The 17,424-nt window shown below is 37.9% G+C and overlaps 1 protein-coding gene across 1 annotated transcript in view; it reads right to left on the bottom strand.

The window, feature by feature from the left end:
- Positions 1-3,161: 3,161 nt before the first annotated feature.
- Positions 3,162-17,424, bottom strand: part of LOC141519399 (solute carrier family 22 member 20-like) — a 32,751-nt gene continuing 18,488 nt past the window's right edge. Inside the window, 5 exon segments of the mRNA XM_074231649.1 lie at positions 3,162-3,330; positions 7,415-7,622; positions 10,091-10,199; positions 11,726-11,940; positions 12,244-12,359. Of these exon segments, the coding sequence (XP_074087750.1) occupies positions 3,235-3,330; positions 7,415-7,622; positions 10,091-10,199; positions 11,726-11,940; positions 12,244-12,359 (744 nt within the window). The 3' untranslated portion in view covers positions 3,162-3,234.

Genomic DNA, 17,424 nt, shown 5'->3' with positions numbered 1-17,424 from the left:
TTGTGGTGGCAAAGAATTGGAAATCAAGTAAATGTCCTTCAACTGGGGAATGGCTTAGCACACTGTGGTATATGTATGTCATGGAACACTACTGTTCTATTAGAAACCAGGAGGGACGGGATTTCAGGGAAGCCTGGAGGGATTTGCATGAACTGATGCTGAGTGAGATGAGCAGAACCAGAAAAACACTGTACATCCAAACAGCAACATGGGAGTGATGTTCAACCTTGAAGGACTTGCTCATTCCATCAGTGCAACAATCGGGAACAATATTGAGCTGTCTGAAAAGGAGAGTACCATCTGTATCCAGATAAGGAGCTATGGAATTTGCACAAAGTGCAAGGACTATTCCCTCTAATTTAGGGGAAAAAAACCAGATATCTTATTGTCTGATCTTGTTACCTCTGAGACTTTTCTTCTCTTCTTTAAGGATATGATTTCTCTCTCATCACACCCGATTTGGATCAAAGTACAACATGGAAACAAAGTAAAGACTGACAGAGTGGGGCAGCTAGGTGGCATAGTGGATAAAGCACCAGCCTTGGAGTCAGGAGTACTTGGGTTCAAATCCAGTCTCAGACACTTAATAATTACCTAGCTGTGTGGCCTTGGGCAAGCCACTTAACCCCATTTGCCTTGCAAAAACTAAAAAAAAAAAAAAGACTGACAGAGTGCTTTCTGTGGTGGGGGGAGGGAAGCAAAATTGGGGGGAAATTTGTAAAACTCAAATAATATCTTTAATAAAAATAAATTTAAAAAAAAGAAAATAGCATGGTAAAAACCAGCTTAGGTCAAATGGATAAAACAGTTCAAAAAGTTATTGAGGAGAAGAATGCTTTAAAAAGAATTGGCCAAATGGAAAAAGAGATAAGAAAGCTCTCTGAGGAGAACAAATCCTTCAGACAAAGAATAGAACTCAGGGAGATTGATGAATTTACGAGAAACCAGGACTCATTACTTCAAAACCAAAAAAATGAAAAATTAGAAGAAAATGTGAAACATCTCATTGAAAAAACAACTGATATGGAAAACAGACTTAGGAAAGATAATTTAAAAATTATTGGAATACCTGAAAGTCATGATCAGGAGAAGAGCCTTGACATCATTTTCAAAGAATTACTTCAGGAAAATTGCCCTGATATCCTAGAAGCAGAGGGAAAAATAGAAATGGAGAGAATCCACCGATCCCCCCCGAGAAAGAGATCCTAAAAAACCAACCCCTACGAATATTATAGCCAAATTCCAGAACTCCCAAGTCCAAGAGAAAATATTACAAGCAACCAGAAGGACACAATTCAAATACCATGGAGCTGCAATCAGGATCTCACAGGACTTAGCAGCAACTACATTAAAAGCTCGTAGGGCTTGGAATATAATATACTATACCAAAAGGCAAAAGAGCTTAGAATGCAACCAAGAATCAACTACCCTGCAAGGCTGAATGTCTTCTTCCAGGGAAAAAGATGGACTTTCAATGAACCAGGGGAATTTCAAATGTTCCTGTTGGAATGGCCAGAGCTGAACATAAGGTTTGATCTTCGGACCCAGGTGAAGCATGGAGATTGGAGGAGAGGGGGGAAATATGAGGGACGTGATGATGAACTGCAGGTATTCCTGTAAAGAAAAATGACACTGATAATACTCATATGAACCTTCTCACTTAATAGAGCAGGTAGAGGGGGCTTTTATAGTTGAAGCACAGGAGAAAGCTGAATTTGAAGATAAAATAATGTGTAAAAATGGAGTCAATAGAAAAAAGGGAAATGCAATGGGAGAAAGAAAAAGAAAAGGGGGGAATAGGCCAAGATATCTCATATAATAAGATTTTTCTTTATTACAATGAGCTATTGCAATGATATGGAAGGGGGGAAGGCAAGGGAGAATGAGGGAATCTTCGCTCTCATCAGAGGTGGTTAGGAGAGGAAACCGCATATATACTCAATGGGGCATAGGCATCTGGAGGAAGAAGCGGGGGACGGGGGGAAGGGGGGTGATGTGAGTGATGAAGGAGAGGATGGACCATGGGGGAAGAGTGGTCAGATATAACACATTTTCTTTTTTTTACTTCTTGCAAGGGGCTGGGATTGGAAGGCCTGTCCAGGACCATAGGGCCAGGTGGATGCTGGGCCTAAGGGCTGGTATGGGGGCTCAGGGCCGCTTAGCCCCAGAGCCGGGCGTCTTTCTGCTTTGCCACTCAGTGACCCTACAGCAGAGTCAGAGTGAAAGGAGAGAGAAAATATAGTACATGGTAGTGGAGAAATATGAGAGGAGGGACTTGTGATCAGCAATGACAACGGTGGAAAAATATGGAAGTAACTTTCGGGATGGACTTACCATAAAGAATGTGATCCACCTGCGACAGAGTTGTTGGTGTTGGAACAAAGACTCAAGCACATTTATTATTATTATTATTATTATTATTATTTGGGGGGGTGCAGGGCAAATGGGGCTGGGTGGCCTGCCTGGGGCCGCATAGCAGGGTGATCGTTGGGTGTCTGAGGCCGGATTTGGACCCAGGTGCTCCTGGCTCAAGGGCCAATGCTCTGTCCGCCACCCAGCCACCCCTACTATTATTACTATTTTCTTTTATTTGGGGTCTTTTTTTTTCTTTTTTTGGTTTTTGCAGGGCAGTGGCGTTTGGGTGGCTTGCACATGGCTGGGTGATTGTTGGGTGTATGGGGCCAGATGTGGACTTGGGTGCTCATGGCTCCAGGGCTGGTGCTCTGTCCATTGTGCCACCTGGCCATACCTATAATTATTACTATTATTACTTTTTAATTTAAATTTTTTTACTCTCCCCTTTATTTTATCGCTCAAGCGAGTCTATATTTATGGGGGAGGGGATATTTCATTTATTCTTAAACAAGAATATTTTATTAATGTATAAAAAAGACATTATTTGTACAAAATGAGAATAAATATTAAATTTTAAAAAATGGAAAAAAACAGCAAGAAAATGAAAACAAAAAAAACACCAGTTCTTTGACCCAGAGTTGTCTCTCTTCATTTATTAGTCTTAGTTTGAAGTGCGATATTGAATATTTAAGACTTCATTATATCGAATGAATTAAAAGACAGTTCTCCCAGGCCACCTTCTTCCATCTTCTCAATAGTCAAAGGATCCGCTCACAATCCAGGAAAGCTAGATATTGTTCCTCCGTATGAAGATATAATTAAACTGGATCCAGTGATTGAAAGCCTTCAAAAGTATGAATGAACGTCCTTAAAAGAGCATCAAACTGTGCTCTCAATTTGTAGTATTTCAGAAATAAGCAAGACTGGTCTCTCTTGTATATCATGACTGGCATTTCCTTTCAGAGATTGTACCTTCTTCATCCTAAACAAAGAGAAACACAGAAACAAAGCAACTCTCTTCTTAGACATAGAAAGCAAAGTTTAAACCAGATGAAACATTTCTAAAATTTTTGGTGAGGGAGATTTCTATCTGCAAAAAAAAAATCTGGGCTAAGAATACGAGTCTTAAATTAAATCTCACTAAGATAACACCAACTTGTCCAGGTGTTTTGACACACCTACTATGTGCATGGCCCTATGAATACCAAGATAAAAATTGCCAGATTCCTAACCTTCAAGGTGATGATTTCTATCTGATGTTTGTCCTTCATTCCCAAAAAAAAAGTCCATGATATCAGGAGGGTGATGCCATGACAAGTACATGAACTGAATTTGAGTGAAGGGGAGACTGTGCTAAGTCATCAGCCTCACTTTCTCCTCCAGAGTCATCTGGATCCAATGGCCAGATATGAATCAGGACAACTGGAGAAGGCCCTGGATATGAGGCAATCATTGTTAAGTGACTTACCCAAGGTCACACAGTTAGTATCAAGTGACTTAGATCAGATTTGAACACCTATCCTCTTGAATCCAAGGCCAATGTGCCATCTAGCTGCCCCAACATCCTATGAGGGTGACATCAGAGGGTGTGGGGGAAAGATCTCAATAGAGAATATTAAGTTCATATTAGGACAAGGTCTTTTCCTTTTAAGGAACAAGTCCTTTTAAGGTGCCACCCGTCTCATATAGAGGAGTTTTTTGTTAGGTGTCTGCTTTGAGTCGACACTTATCTAAAGATGAGTTCTGAAGAAGAGGACCAGATTTCTGAGATAGTAGCTCTTGTAGTCAACTGTGTATTCTGGAATAATACAGGCACTGCACTAAAACCATTTTATGATAAGGAATAAATTCAAATTTAATCTTGAACATAAGCTAAAAATATAGTTACTCATATTTAGTTAAAGAAGGATCATTTTCAAATAGTACCCCATGTCTGAACCCAGAAAAAGGAGAGGAAAGGAGGAGAAGGTGGAAAGGTCCGATTGTAAAAATGTGTTCTCTAAGTTTGAGACAGGAAGTGAGGAGTACAATAGCTGCTCTTGAGTTTCCTGGCAGAGAATCAGAGAAATGGTAGAGCAGTTCAATCATGCTGGCTGAGACATTGGAATATGGTACACACTGGCACAGGACCACCCTGCATGGTGTGCCCTCATCAGAGAGGGTGTTGCACTCTATGAGAAAGGCAAAACTGAAGTAGCTCAAAGGAAACAAATAAAAAGTAACGCCTCAGGTGTTCATATGGACTATTTGTGCCCAACCTATGATAGAGGAAAGTTATAAGTAGAAGATATTTTTTAATTTCTGTATTTCTGTGAACATGTGAGTGACTGTCATGTTGTTATTATGTCTTTTGGCTTATTGTGAAGTAACTGGCTAAGTCTCCTTTCAAAGAATACCACAACATCAAGGAGGTGATGCCATGATAAGTACATGAATTGGATTTGAGTGAGGGTTGCTGTGATAAGTTATCAGTCTCACTTTCTCCTCCAGAGCCATATGGTCCAGTGGCCAGATATGGATCAGGATGACTGGAACTGGCCCTGGATGAGGGGCAATGAGGGTTCAGTGACTTTCTCCAGGTCACATAGCTAGTAAATGTCAGAGGCTGGATTCAAACTCCCATTCCTCCTGATTCCAAGTCCAGTGCTCTATCTACTGAACCATCTAGCTGCCCCAGGTAAGTCTGTAGGCTACAAATGTCATTAGTGAATTTAATTGGTTATATAAATAAAAATAGATAGATATATAGACACAAAAATGGATGGAGGAGCTAGAAAGAGGCATAAAGGTGTGAGTTTATGATGAAATTAATAGGTAAAAAAAATAAACTGGGAGAAAGGTAAGGGAGAGGTAGAATCGGGTAAATTATCACCCATAAAAGAGGCAAGAAAAAACTTTTACAGTGGAGGAAAGAATGGGCTCAAAATTGACTCAATATACACTCAATTGGGTATAGAAATCCCTTCTCCTACAAGAAAGTAGGAAGGGAAGGGGATGAGAAAGGACTCAAAAAAAACTAAATGCAAAATGAAATGTACTATGTACAAAGGTAACAGCAATATTGTAAGATAATCATTTGTGGACAACTTAGCTTTTCTCAGCAATGCAACAACCTGAAACCACTCTGAATGCCTTATGATGAAAGATGCTATCTATCTCCAGAGAAAGAAGGGATGGTGTCTGAATATAGATTGAAGCATACTTTTTAAACTTTCTTAATTTTTCTTGAGTGTTTATTTTCATCTATATTTTATTTCACAACATATTACGTATGTACTTATTTTTTGCAGGGCAAATGGGGTTAAGTGGCTTGCCCAAGGCCACACAGCTAGGTAATTATTATGTGTCTGAGGTCAGATTTGAACCCAGGTACTCCTGACTCCAAGGCCGGTGCTCTATCCACTGCACCACCTAGCCACCCATCCACTGTGCCACCTAGCCGCCCTTCACAACATATTATGGAATTGTTTTCTTGACTACACAGTATGATCTACTCTGAATTGTTTGTTTTCTCAATGAGGGGAATGGGGAGGGAGAATTTGGAACCCAAAGTTTTAAAAACTAATGATAAAAATTGTTTTTACATGTAATGGAGAGAACAAAATACTAAATAAATAAATTTTTAAAAAGAAAATGGAGATCTCATGGTGATCTGGAGTACACAAGATGACAGGAACTTCGAATGGGAACAGGATGGCATGACCATTGATTGATAGAATATTTCTATTTCTTTTTTTTTAAGGATTTTGCAAGGCAATGGGGTTAAGTGGCTTGCCCAAGGCCACACGGCTAGGTAATCATTTAGTGTCTGAGACCAGATTTGAACCCAGGTACTCCTGACTCCAGGGCTGGTGCTTTATCCACTGCGCCACCTAGTCGCCCTGGAATATTTCTATTTCTACATGGGAAGATGATACTGGTAACTCTTGAAAATTTTGTCATTTTTAGATCAATTAGGAGTATATATATATGAATATGAAAGCTTGATAATGAATGTTGGCCTGGTCTTGAAGTGGCAGTAGGAAACAAGGAGTATTCTAACTCTTCTTGGCATCTTGTATTGGGGGCGGGCAGAAGGGAAGTCAGTTAACTTTAAAAAGAAGTATTGGGTTGGCTAGCTGGTGCAGTGGATAGAGCACTGGCCCTGGAGTCAGAAGTACCTGAGTTCAAACCCAGCCTCCGGCATTTAATAATGACCTAGCTGTGTGGCCTTGGGTAAGCCACTTAACCCCACTGCCTTGCAAAACAAAAAGAAGTATTCATCGCTTTAGCATATGTGTACTGATTTTCACATCTATGAGGAGAGCAGACAAGTCATGCTTTATGAGTGAAGTGTTTTTTTGATTTTGCAGGTACTTGTCAACTTTCTCACCTAACCTTTTCCATCACTCTTTGCCTGGACCTCTTCTTTTTAACATAGTAATTTTCACTTGTACTTTGCCCAATTAGATCATAATAATAGAAAAACCAAACAGTTTGATACCTTCTTTGTATTCCCACCATCTGAGACTTTACTTTGAACAACTTTTTTCTGACTCATCATGAGTCCATGAGCAGTAAGTTATGTCCTTCTCCAGCTCATTTTACAGATGAGGAAACTGAGTTAAGTGACTTGTCCAGAATCACACAGCTAGTATCTATGGCCACATTTAAACTTGGGAAAATGAGATTTCCAACACTCCATCCCCTTTGTCACCTAACTGCCTGACATTGCCCATGATAGGTACTAATATGTATTTGTTAAAGTAAGTTAAAATTAGGAAAATTTTAATTAGATAATTGGCATATGGCATATCTACAAAATATTTCCTCAAGTATCTCCAAGTATTCTGATTACCAATAATAATCACTTTAGCCCAATACAATATATTCTATTATTTGTCTTGTTTTAACAATGAATAGGGGAAGAGATTTGAGGACTTGGTTTTGTAACCTAGGTTTCTCTTGATAACTCTTAAAATATCCAATTCATTTCCCTGGTATTTTACATAGAATCCATGGACAGAAAGACTTCAAAAACTCATTTTAAAGTTATACTTTCCCTAACAAGAGTCAAAACTGATCTGTGCTCTGTCTCTTGGATGGTTTCCAAGAGTGGGAGACCATGAGTTTCAATCAGGAAAGAAACAGCAATAGCAGAAAGGATAGGCACTACTCCAAACAACAGAGGCTGAAGAAAAGGGACATAGCTACCAATGATGAAGACAAGGGGAGCCAGCAATGAGCCAAAACATGTAGTGAAAGTACCAATACTGCTTCCCATCTGCCTGTAAATAAATGAAAATGGAACAAAAATTAGAATATAAATGACTTGAGGGCAGGGACTGTTCTGCTTTTTCCCTACCTCCCTCTCACTAGCTCAGGGTCTCTTCCATAGTAGGTTGGATGGATCTCAATAATGACCTTGTCACTCATCCTACAGGCAAAAGCAGCTTGTTCTAGGTTTGGGATTAATAAAATTTGTACCACTAGGAAACCTAAAAATAATGGCCTGCATCTTGTTTTAGCAATATCCAAAGGACCTTTCAAGCAACTTCCTGCCTCTTGTTCTTTAACCTTCTGAGGTATCAGACCTAAAGTAATCTCATGGATTATTTTTATCACTCATAAACTTTTGTATCTTGTCCTCCTCACAGAGTTCTTGAGCTCAAAGTGGTTTTAACTCTCCATAGAGTCTCCTCACACATACACACATAATCACATACTTTCATGTGTGCATAAAGATTTGTACACATCTAAGTCTCCAAAAGATTTCATAGGAAAAACAAGAGAAGACTATTTTCTTTAGTTTTTTCTTTGTCAATTTACTCAGAAATTCTCCAGAACCATTAAATTCTTTTTTATATTTAACCACCATAAAAGTGGCAACTATTACCTAGAACTGAATGGAATATGCATAAGTTCTTTTACTAAGGAGAAGCAAACTACACTAGAACATCCCCACAAAAGGAGCTCCATGGAAGCCACCTTCTAGGTCTCATAACACCTTTCCATCACTGAGAATGAAACACGAAGTAGTGGATAGAGCTTTTGCCCCCCTGCTCATGGATAACAAAAAGTCTATAGTTTTTGCTTTCCATTTGTGAAGGAATATTAGGTTTCCTACTCCCTCTCCTCTTGCTCCTCCTCTGCTTCCTCCTCTTTTTTCTCCTCCTTCCTAGTTTGGTATCGAGGATTAAATAAAAACCTCCAATAAGGCAATAAGACAATAAACTAATGACCAGATTATAACTTCTATATCATTGTTGTTGCAAAAAGGGTTGAAATTAAGCTGAACCTAGTATGGGTAGGTGATTTTCAAAGTAACAAAGTCTTTTTTGGTCACAATTCACTAGAGAATGCCTTGTATTTCTGGGGAACTTGCAGAGGTCCTGGCATGTGTTTCTAAATAAAGGTCACTATGCTCTTGTTAACAGAAGAAGTCACAAATGCTACAATTTGAAGACTCCTAACATGATCTAGTCCAATTTTCTTCTATTTCTACAGATGAGCAAATTGTGACTTAGAAGTGGCTGTCCAATGTCACACATGTAGTTAGCATGAGGGTCACAAAGGCTTGAACTCAAGCCCCCTCAGATTTTTCTGACTGCATATTGTTGTCTATAGCCTTAGATTTATAAAAAGAAAATTTTCTGTTAGAGTATCTTGTGTGGTTCTCTTTAGTTATTGTGATCAGGGAGGTGTTAACCTCAATGAAAGAGGTTAGACAGGGCAGCTGGGTGGCACAGTGAATAGAACACCAGCCCTGAAGACAGAAGGATCTGAGTTCAAATCCAGCATCAGACTTTCTGTAACTAAAACTTACTTAGCTGTATGACCTTGAGTAAGTCACTTAACCACAACAGAAAGAGGTCAGACTATGGAATTAAACATTTGGTGGAAAAATGGATTTGGCAGCAAGGGATTTGAAAGGATAGATGGTTGCACTGGTGAGTGACTTAGTAAAGTCTAGAGAAATTGCCTACAGTGAATTTTGAAATATGCCAAAACTTGTGTCTGCCGGAATGATACTGATAGGTAGAGGATGAGATTTCAGAACCTTGGACAGAGAACTGTAAAGGTTTGTCCCTTACATTTCCCTCTGCCTTCTTTCATTCCTCTGCCTATCCTCACCTCAATATATTTTCTTCATTGTTTCCTAGAAACTTTACATTTCTCCATCTAACATCATCACTTTGTCACTGAGGAAGATCATATCAATAGCTGACCTAATAAACACCTGGAAAAAAATTAAAAGCTAATAACTAGCAAGTTAATACACCTTCAATACAAAATAAAGTCGTTTGGGTGTCTCTAATCCAGTGTGCCACAAACAAGCATCCTTCAGATTACTTCCTAAACCTTTTTCTTCTGTCAGCCATTATATCAGCAAAATATAATTAATCAATTAGGTATGAAAACTATGCAATTGAGAATTTCTTATAGAATCATTTGATGTCATCATGTACATCCATCCTTTGAATATTCCCCTTTGATGCAAAGTTAATAGAATGGAAGTTTCGGGAGGAAGGATAGTTTTATTTTTGCCTTTCGATTCCCCAAAGCCAAATATAGTACCTGGCTCATTGTGGTTAATTAATAAGTAATGGTTCAATTGAATTGAACTGATTACAAATAGGTTATGTTTTCAACCTAATGATCCATCTCAGCTCCATTGGGCTGAATCCTTGATAGGAATATTTTACTATAATTAGTAACTTTTGATGTTCTGGTCACATTTTTCTGAAATTTTTACCTGATTTCAGTTGGGTAGAGTTCCAATGTGTAGAGATGTAAGCATGCAAACATAGCTGCCAAGCTTCCTTTTCCAAGAATATTGAGTGTCAACGTAAGGGCAGTTATATCTGAGAACAAACAATAAAGATGCCAACAGTTTATTCAAGCTTAGCAAGTACTTCTGACTCTCTGATCTTCATTTGAAACCTCATTCACTTGCATTCAGGAAAGGATAGAATAGGACATTCAAACTGTCAAGTTCCTGTAATTCTCCCCAATGCATTTGTTATTAGCTATTTTTATTTTGTTTCTTGTTCACTTTAGAAAGCAGTTTCACATTCATCCCTCAGTGATCACTGCCATTCAGTTATCAAATCAGTACCTTCCTGTATGCTCTTTAGAGTTGCAGCAGTCCCTCTGCTTCTATGCTATACTAGATGGCTACAGGCAGAGCTTTCTTTAGACATCCCTCTCTTCCTCCAGCTACATAAGACAGCAGACAGAAGAATGGTAGGAGCAGGAACATTACACTAATGACACATGGAAATGCTGGATAATAGGAGATTAATATTCACTTTTTTTGCTGATGGCTCAGGTTATTACAGGGTATCCTCTGCCAAATGTAACTCTCCTCCCACCTCTACATAATCATTTAATTTAATTAAAATATTAAAAAGAGTGAGATAAAAATCACTTCTGCAAGAGTAGCCATATTTTCTCCTGGGGTGGATTGCAAGCATTCTGTTCTAAACCAATACTCACTCACTAGTGAAAGGGAACTATAAATTTCATAATGATCATTATGATATGTGTAATGAATCTACTAATGCTTTGGATTTCTTAGAGTTCATACTTTACAAACAGATTCTGACTTGGGAGTCAGAAGTTTACAGTGAAGCTTGGAGTGATCCATGGACCTTGATAACATTTGAAATCTATACTCTTGTGCTACACTGTGCTATACTTTGTGAGTTAAGTGAAGTGAATCAAAAATTGTAGAACCTGTTCCTACCACAAAACCCTGGTTCTGTACCCTGGGAAAGTGATCATTACCCCCAAGACTTGAATCAATCACTGAAAATAGTTTTACTAACTTCCACTCATGGTCTTATCATGAGAAGAATACTCAATCCCTGAAAATGATTGTTTTGGGCTGCACCTTCCCCCTCACTTCCCCATTTGTGATTTATGTATTCAATATTTGCCTTCACTTCAGAAAGGTGTAGTTCCCTGTTTATTCATTCCCAGATTAGAGACAAACTCAGGAAAATTGTGTTAACACACATTTGCAGCAAGAGAGAAAGCTAGATCTTTTTCCTTTTCCTTGGTGAAGACTGATCCTTATAATTACATGGATTCATGGTTCCATTATTGTTGCCATTATTTCTCCTTACACTGTTGGGCACATTGTGTATTTTGCTTTCTTTTCCATCTTGTTCACTCTGTATCATGTATTCTTCATATTCATTTTTCTTCCAGTTCAATAATACTCTATTACAATCCTACAGCATCATTTATTTGACCATTCTCCAGTCATGTCTGGCCCACAGTCTACCTCTGGTAGAGAATAGTTCCATTGCCCCAAAAGCTAACACAATCACTCATTTTAGATATGCAATGCATAATGCACTATATTCAATGAAAAGTTTCTCACCTTGAGGTACAAATATGCCAACAATGATCATGGATCCAGCAAAAGTTGAAAAAAAGATGAAGGCAAAACGGTTTCCCAGATAATTTATAATTATCCCTACAAACAATTTTGCTGGGAAATCTGTAAGTGCAAATAGCATTTGGACCAGGTAAATGTTGAACCCAAATTTCTACAAGTCCAAAATTATTCCATAAAAGGAGAATCCAGAAGTGAACCTGGAAGTAGAAGCATTAATTTTAGAGTATAGATATTTCATTTTTCATTTCTGTTCAATGAAATGCTTCTTTTGCCTAAAAAATAAAATATTCTCATTCTGGGACTAATTCAAATAATAATCTCAGCAATCCAAGCTATATCCAGTTTATCAAATTTACAGATTTCAGATGTCGTTCACATCCTCCCAGATACAGATGTCAGCATTCTAAGAACGTAAGCTGCAGGGTGGGTATATCTGACTCTTGATGAATAATTTTGTTGCTCTGGAAGCTAACAGTTGATTAAAGGTTAAGTTCACTCACCATGCAACCATGATACACAACGTTGTCCTGCGTATTCCTGGGGTCTGGAAAAGGTCTCTGAAAGAAGACCTTGGCTTCATGGTTGTAAGATCCTCCTGAATGTGGGACATTACCTCCTGTTTGGGTGAAAGGGCAAAAGGAGTTGACCTAATTGGGTTCAAGAGTCTGGAAGAGAAGAGAGTGAACAGACCATTGCTTATGTGAACTCTCCTGACAGAGACAGTGTCATGACAGGGAACCATGGCATTAGTCAGAATGTCAAACCCTACATATGCCCATCAAGTTCTTCCTGTCCCATGCTGTCAGTAGTCTACACTATAATCTGAGGGTCCCATAATGACATTGGCTCTGCGTTTTATGCAATGGATCATAGGGATGTGAATCCAGAGATGGAAAAGATCACTGAGGCCATCTCTATCACACTCCTCTTATTGTATATAAGTGGAAATTGAGGCACATTGAGCTTAAGTTACTTGACTAATGAAACAGAGGTGAGGTTTAAACTTCTGTCCTCTGAGCACAAATCCTACCTGCTGAGATACCAAAATAGAGACAGACAGAAACAGAGATAACCTTCCATGTTTAAAGAACATTTTTTCTTTTTGTAAAGCTATCATTGAGAGTATCAGTTTTTCTGTGAGGATATCCCTTCAAACAAAATCCGCCTGGAAAATTTTCACATGAATTTAGTCCATTTACCTCCTGGTATCCCAAGGTTCTTCATCTCACATGTCACCTCCTAGAGATTTTTTCTCATATCTCCAGAGGTGGTGTAGTTGATAAAATACTGTGCTTGGAGTCAAGAAAATCTGAGGTCAAAATCAGCCTGATTACTATCATCCAGAAAATCTGAGGTCAAAATCAGCCTGATTACTATCATCCAGAAAATCTGAGGTCAAAATCAGCCTGATTACTATCATCCAGCTTACTAGCTGGATGAACCTGATCAAATCACTAAACCTATATGTCTCAGTTTCCACATCTGCAAATTGATATGAAAAAGGAAGTGGTAAATTACCCTATTATCTTTGCCAAGTAAATCCCACAAGTGGTCATAAAACAAGGCCAAAAAATGAAATAAACACAGTTATTTTGTACCCGTTTTGCAAAGTTTGATTACAAATTAGGATTAGACAAATATATTACAACTTATACCACAATATACTCCAAAAAAAATGGCTCCAAAATAAGAGATCCAAAAATTTTGAAAAATCAAAAATAGAAGGAACAGTTACAGCAGCAGCAAACTCTGGAGTTACTGTTAATTCCTTCTTCCCTACAATAATCCTTATCCTTAGTTCACTGCATCCATCTCATCCTTGAACTATCAACTCAACACGGAGTTCAGCAAAGAAACTACACAAAAAAGAGGAAATTCTTAAATTCTAGGAGACACTGACTTCTAGGAAACAAAGTTTTAAGTTTCTCCATTTCTATATGTGATGTTTAAATGTAAATTCATTCTGGCCTGGACTCAATAGTTATCTGAACCAGAGAGTGTATTATACAGGTTGAGGGTAGCAGGAGAATGAATTGAAAGGGATATCTGGAATCAGGTGTCCTCATTCTGTTGTTGTTCTTCAGTTGTTCTGTCCTATCAGATTTTCCATGGCCCCATTTAAGATATTCTTGGCAACAATACAAAAGTAGTATGCCATTTTCTTCTGTAGCTCATTTTAAAAAGAGGAATCTAAGGCAAAACTAAGGCAAACAGGATTCAGTGACTTACCCAGGGTAAAAGATATAATAAATACCTGAGGCCAGATTTGAACACAGATCACTATTCTAAGCCTGGTGTTCTTTCCACTGTGCCATCTAACTGCTTATGATGATTCTTACTATTTCACTATAGCATATAAATGTATTTATGAATGTATGTGTGTGTTTATAAAAAGTTCTAACTTTTGGCCAAGAAAATGACTCTTGATTGTTCATTACTGAGGAAAGCACGACTAGGAACTGAATTCAATGGCAATAACATATTTACATAATAAAAATGTAAAACAAGCCATTAAACATTTTTCAATGTTTGTTAACAATGAATATGCAAAGAAAGATGACAAAAGATGCCATACATTCCAGGAGCTTATAAACAAGTACAAACAAGCTCTGTATATTATCTCAGAGATAATCTTTAGAGAAAAGAAACTAGAATGAAGTTGGATCATGAAAGCATTCTTAGGGCAGTTGAAGGAAATCACTAAGGTCAAAAGGAGCCTCAAATAAAGAGCAAGAGCATTCCAAGCATGGGAGGACCAGCACTGAAAATACATGTCAACAGTAGAAGGAGGACTTCCCAGGTGGAGCCAAGATGGTGGCATGAAACTAACATGCTCTGGGAGCTTTTCCCTGCCAAAGATAAATGAGACCTGTATTCTGACACTCAAGCTACAGATCCCACCAAGAAAAAGAAGAGATTCAAAGAAGTTTTCAACTGTAGACATTGTGGAGGATCTTCAGTGAAAGTTTGTCTCCTTAGGGGGAAAGGAAAAGTAAAGTCTAAGAGGTGGGAGAACAGGGAAAGCCAGAAGGAGGCTCTTAGCCACAGTACAATCCAGGTCCCAACAGCTTGACAACAGCAGAGGTCCAGGCAGCTACATAGCAAACCAGCAGGGAGGATCCCAATCCTAAACAAAGTCTGGACTCTAGGAACACTAGGGTAAAGGATAGGTCTGGGTTGGGAACAAACCACTGCTAAGTCAAAACCTGGACATAAAGGAAAAAACAAAGCTCTACAAAGGCAAGGCCTGGACTGCATAGGCAAGAAACATCTTGGTCAAGGATCTGACCCCAGTTCCAGGAAAAAAATAATCTTGTATCTACATTCCTTATACCCCAGGAGCAGAGCTAAAACAACAAAAATGAGCAAAAAAGCTAAAAGAGTGCTCACTATAGAAGATTACGAAGATGACAGCAATGCCATGTCTAAAGAAGAAATCAGTGAAAAATCACTCGCAGGAGAAGTAACAAAACAGTCTATAAACTGAACTCAAATACAAAAGCTCATTGAAGAGCTTAAAAAAGAATTTAAAAGCTAAAGAAGAGAGTAAGGAGGAAAAATGGAAAAAAGAAATGAGTCATACAGTCATACAGTCATATGAAAAATTGACCAAAGAAATCAACTCTGTTAAAAACAAAAATAACCAACTGGAAAAGGAAACATAAAAACTAATTGAAGACAATAAAACCCTAAAAATTAGAATTGAACAAATAGAAATTAATGAATATACAAGTCTACAAGTTTCCATCAAACAAAATAAAACCTGAAAAAATTGAAAAAATGTAAAGTATCTTTTAGGGAAAATGAATGACCTGGAAAATAGATCCACAAGAGACAATCTATGAATCATTAAACTACCAGAAACCCTAGATCAAAATAAGAACCTGGAAATTATAAGGGAAAACTTCCCAAGTCTACTAGAACAAGAAAACAAAATAAGTATTGAAAAATCCACAGAAACCCTCCAGAAAGAGATCCCAGGAAAAAACCCAAAGGTTGTTATATCCAGATTCCAGAACCCTCAAATAAAGTAGAGAATATTGCAAGCATCAATTCAAATACAAAAGAAACAAAATCAGACTCACACAGGACCTATCAGCCTCAACATTGAAGTATTGGAAGACATGAAAGAACATATTTCAGAGAGAAAAAGACCTGGGATTACAACCCAGAATGTACTGCTCTGCAAAATTCAGCATATACTGTCAGGGAAAAAAACGGTTGTTCAACAAAATAGAGGACTTACAGAATTTCCTGACACAAGAACCAGAACAAAACAGAGAATGCAATTGACTAATGCAAAACTCAAGAGCTGCATTAAAAAGTAAATGAAAAGGGGAAAGCAAAACAAAATAAAACAAAACAAATGTTACTCAAGACCATTAAATTGTATACAGCCCTAAAAGAGAAGATATAACTAGGCTAGTTGGCGTAGTGGATAGAGCCTCAGCCCTGGAGTCAGGAGTACCTGAGTTCAAATCCAGCCTCAGACACTTAATAATGACCTAGCTGTGTGGCCTTGGGCAAGCCACTGAATCCCATTGCCTTGCCAAAAAAACTGCCTGGTACTGGTTAAGAAATAGAGTAATGGCTCAGAGGATTAGGATAGGTTCACAAGAAACCGAGGCAAATGACTACAGCAATCTACTGTTTGACAAACCCCAAAACATCAACTTCTAAGATAAGAACTCAGTATTTGGCAGAAATTGTTGGGAAAACTGGAAAGTAGTATGGGAAAAATTTGGCCTAGACCCACATCTCATACCCTATACCAAAATAAAGTCAAAATGGGTGCAGGATAAAGACATAAAGAGTGACATCAGAGATAAATTAATAGACTAAGAAATTAGCAGATCTATGGAAAGGGAATAAATTTCTGACAAATAAGAATTAGAGCACATTATAAACTGCAAAAATAAATTATTTTGACTATATTAAATTCAAAAGTTTTGGCAGTAAAATCAATGCTGCCAAAAATAGAAGAGACACAGAAAGCTGGGAAACAATCTTCACAACTAGAAATTCTGATAAAGGTCTCATTTCTAAAATATACAGAAAATTGCATCAAATTTTTAAGGTTACAAGTCATTCCCCAATTGATAAATGGTCAAAGGATATGAATAGACACTTTTGAAGTGAAGAAATTAAAGCTATGTATAATCACATGAATAAATGTTTCAAATCATTATTGATTAGAAAAATGCAAATAAAATAACAATGAGGTATTACCTCACACCTATCGGACTGGACAAGATGAGAAAAAGGGAAAATGACCAATGTTGGAGAGATTGTGGGAGGATTGGGACAATTATCCATTGCTGGTGGAGTTGTGAATGGATCCGACCATTCTGGAGAGCAATTTGAAACTATACCCAAAGAGCAATAAAACTGTCTATACCCTTTGACCCAGCAATTCCAATTCTAGGTCTATATCCAGAAGAAATTATAAAAAATGGAAAAAGTCCTACAAGTTCCAAAATATTCATGACAGCTCTTTTTGTAGTGGCAAAGAATTGGAAATTGAGGGAATGACCATCAACTGGGGAATGGCTAAACAAGTTATGGTACATGAATTCTATGGAATATTATTGTTCTAAAAAACCCATAAATGGTCAGACTCTAGAGAAGCATGGAATGAGTTACAGGATCTGATGCTGAGTGAAGGGAGCAGAACCAAGAGA

Source organism: Macrotis lagotis, chromosome 3 (assembly GCF_037893015.1).
Source record: "Macrotis lagotis isolate mMagLag1 chromosome 3, bilby.v1.9.chrom.fasta, whole genome shotgun sequence".
Classification (NCBI taxonomy): domain Eukaryota; kingdom Metazoa; phylum Chordata; class Mammalia; order Peramelemorphia; family Peramelidae; genus Macrotis; species Macrotis lagotis.
Note: the sequence above shows the minus strand (reverse complement) of the source record. Positions and strands in the feature narration are given on the sequence as shown.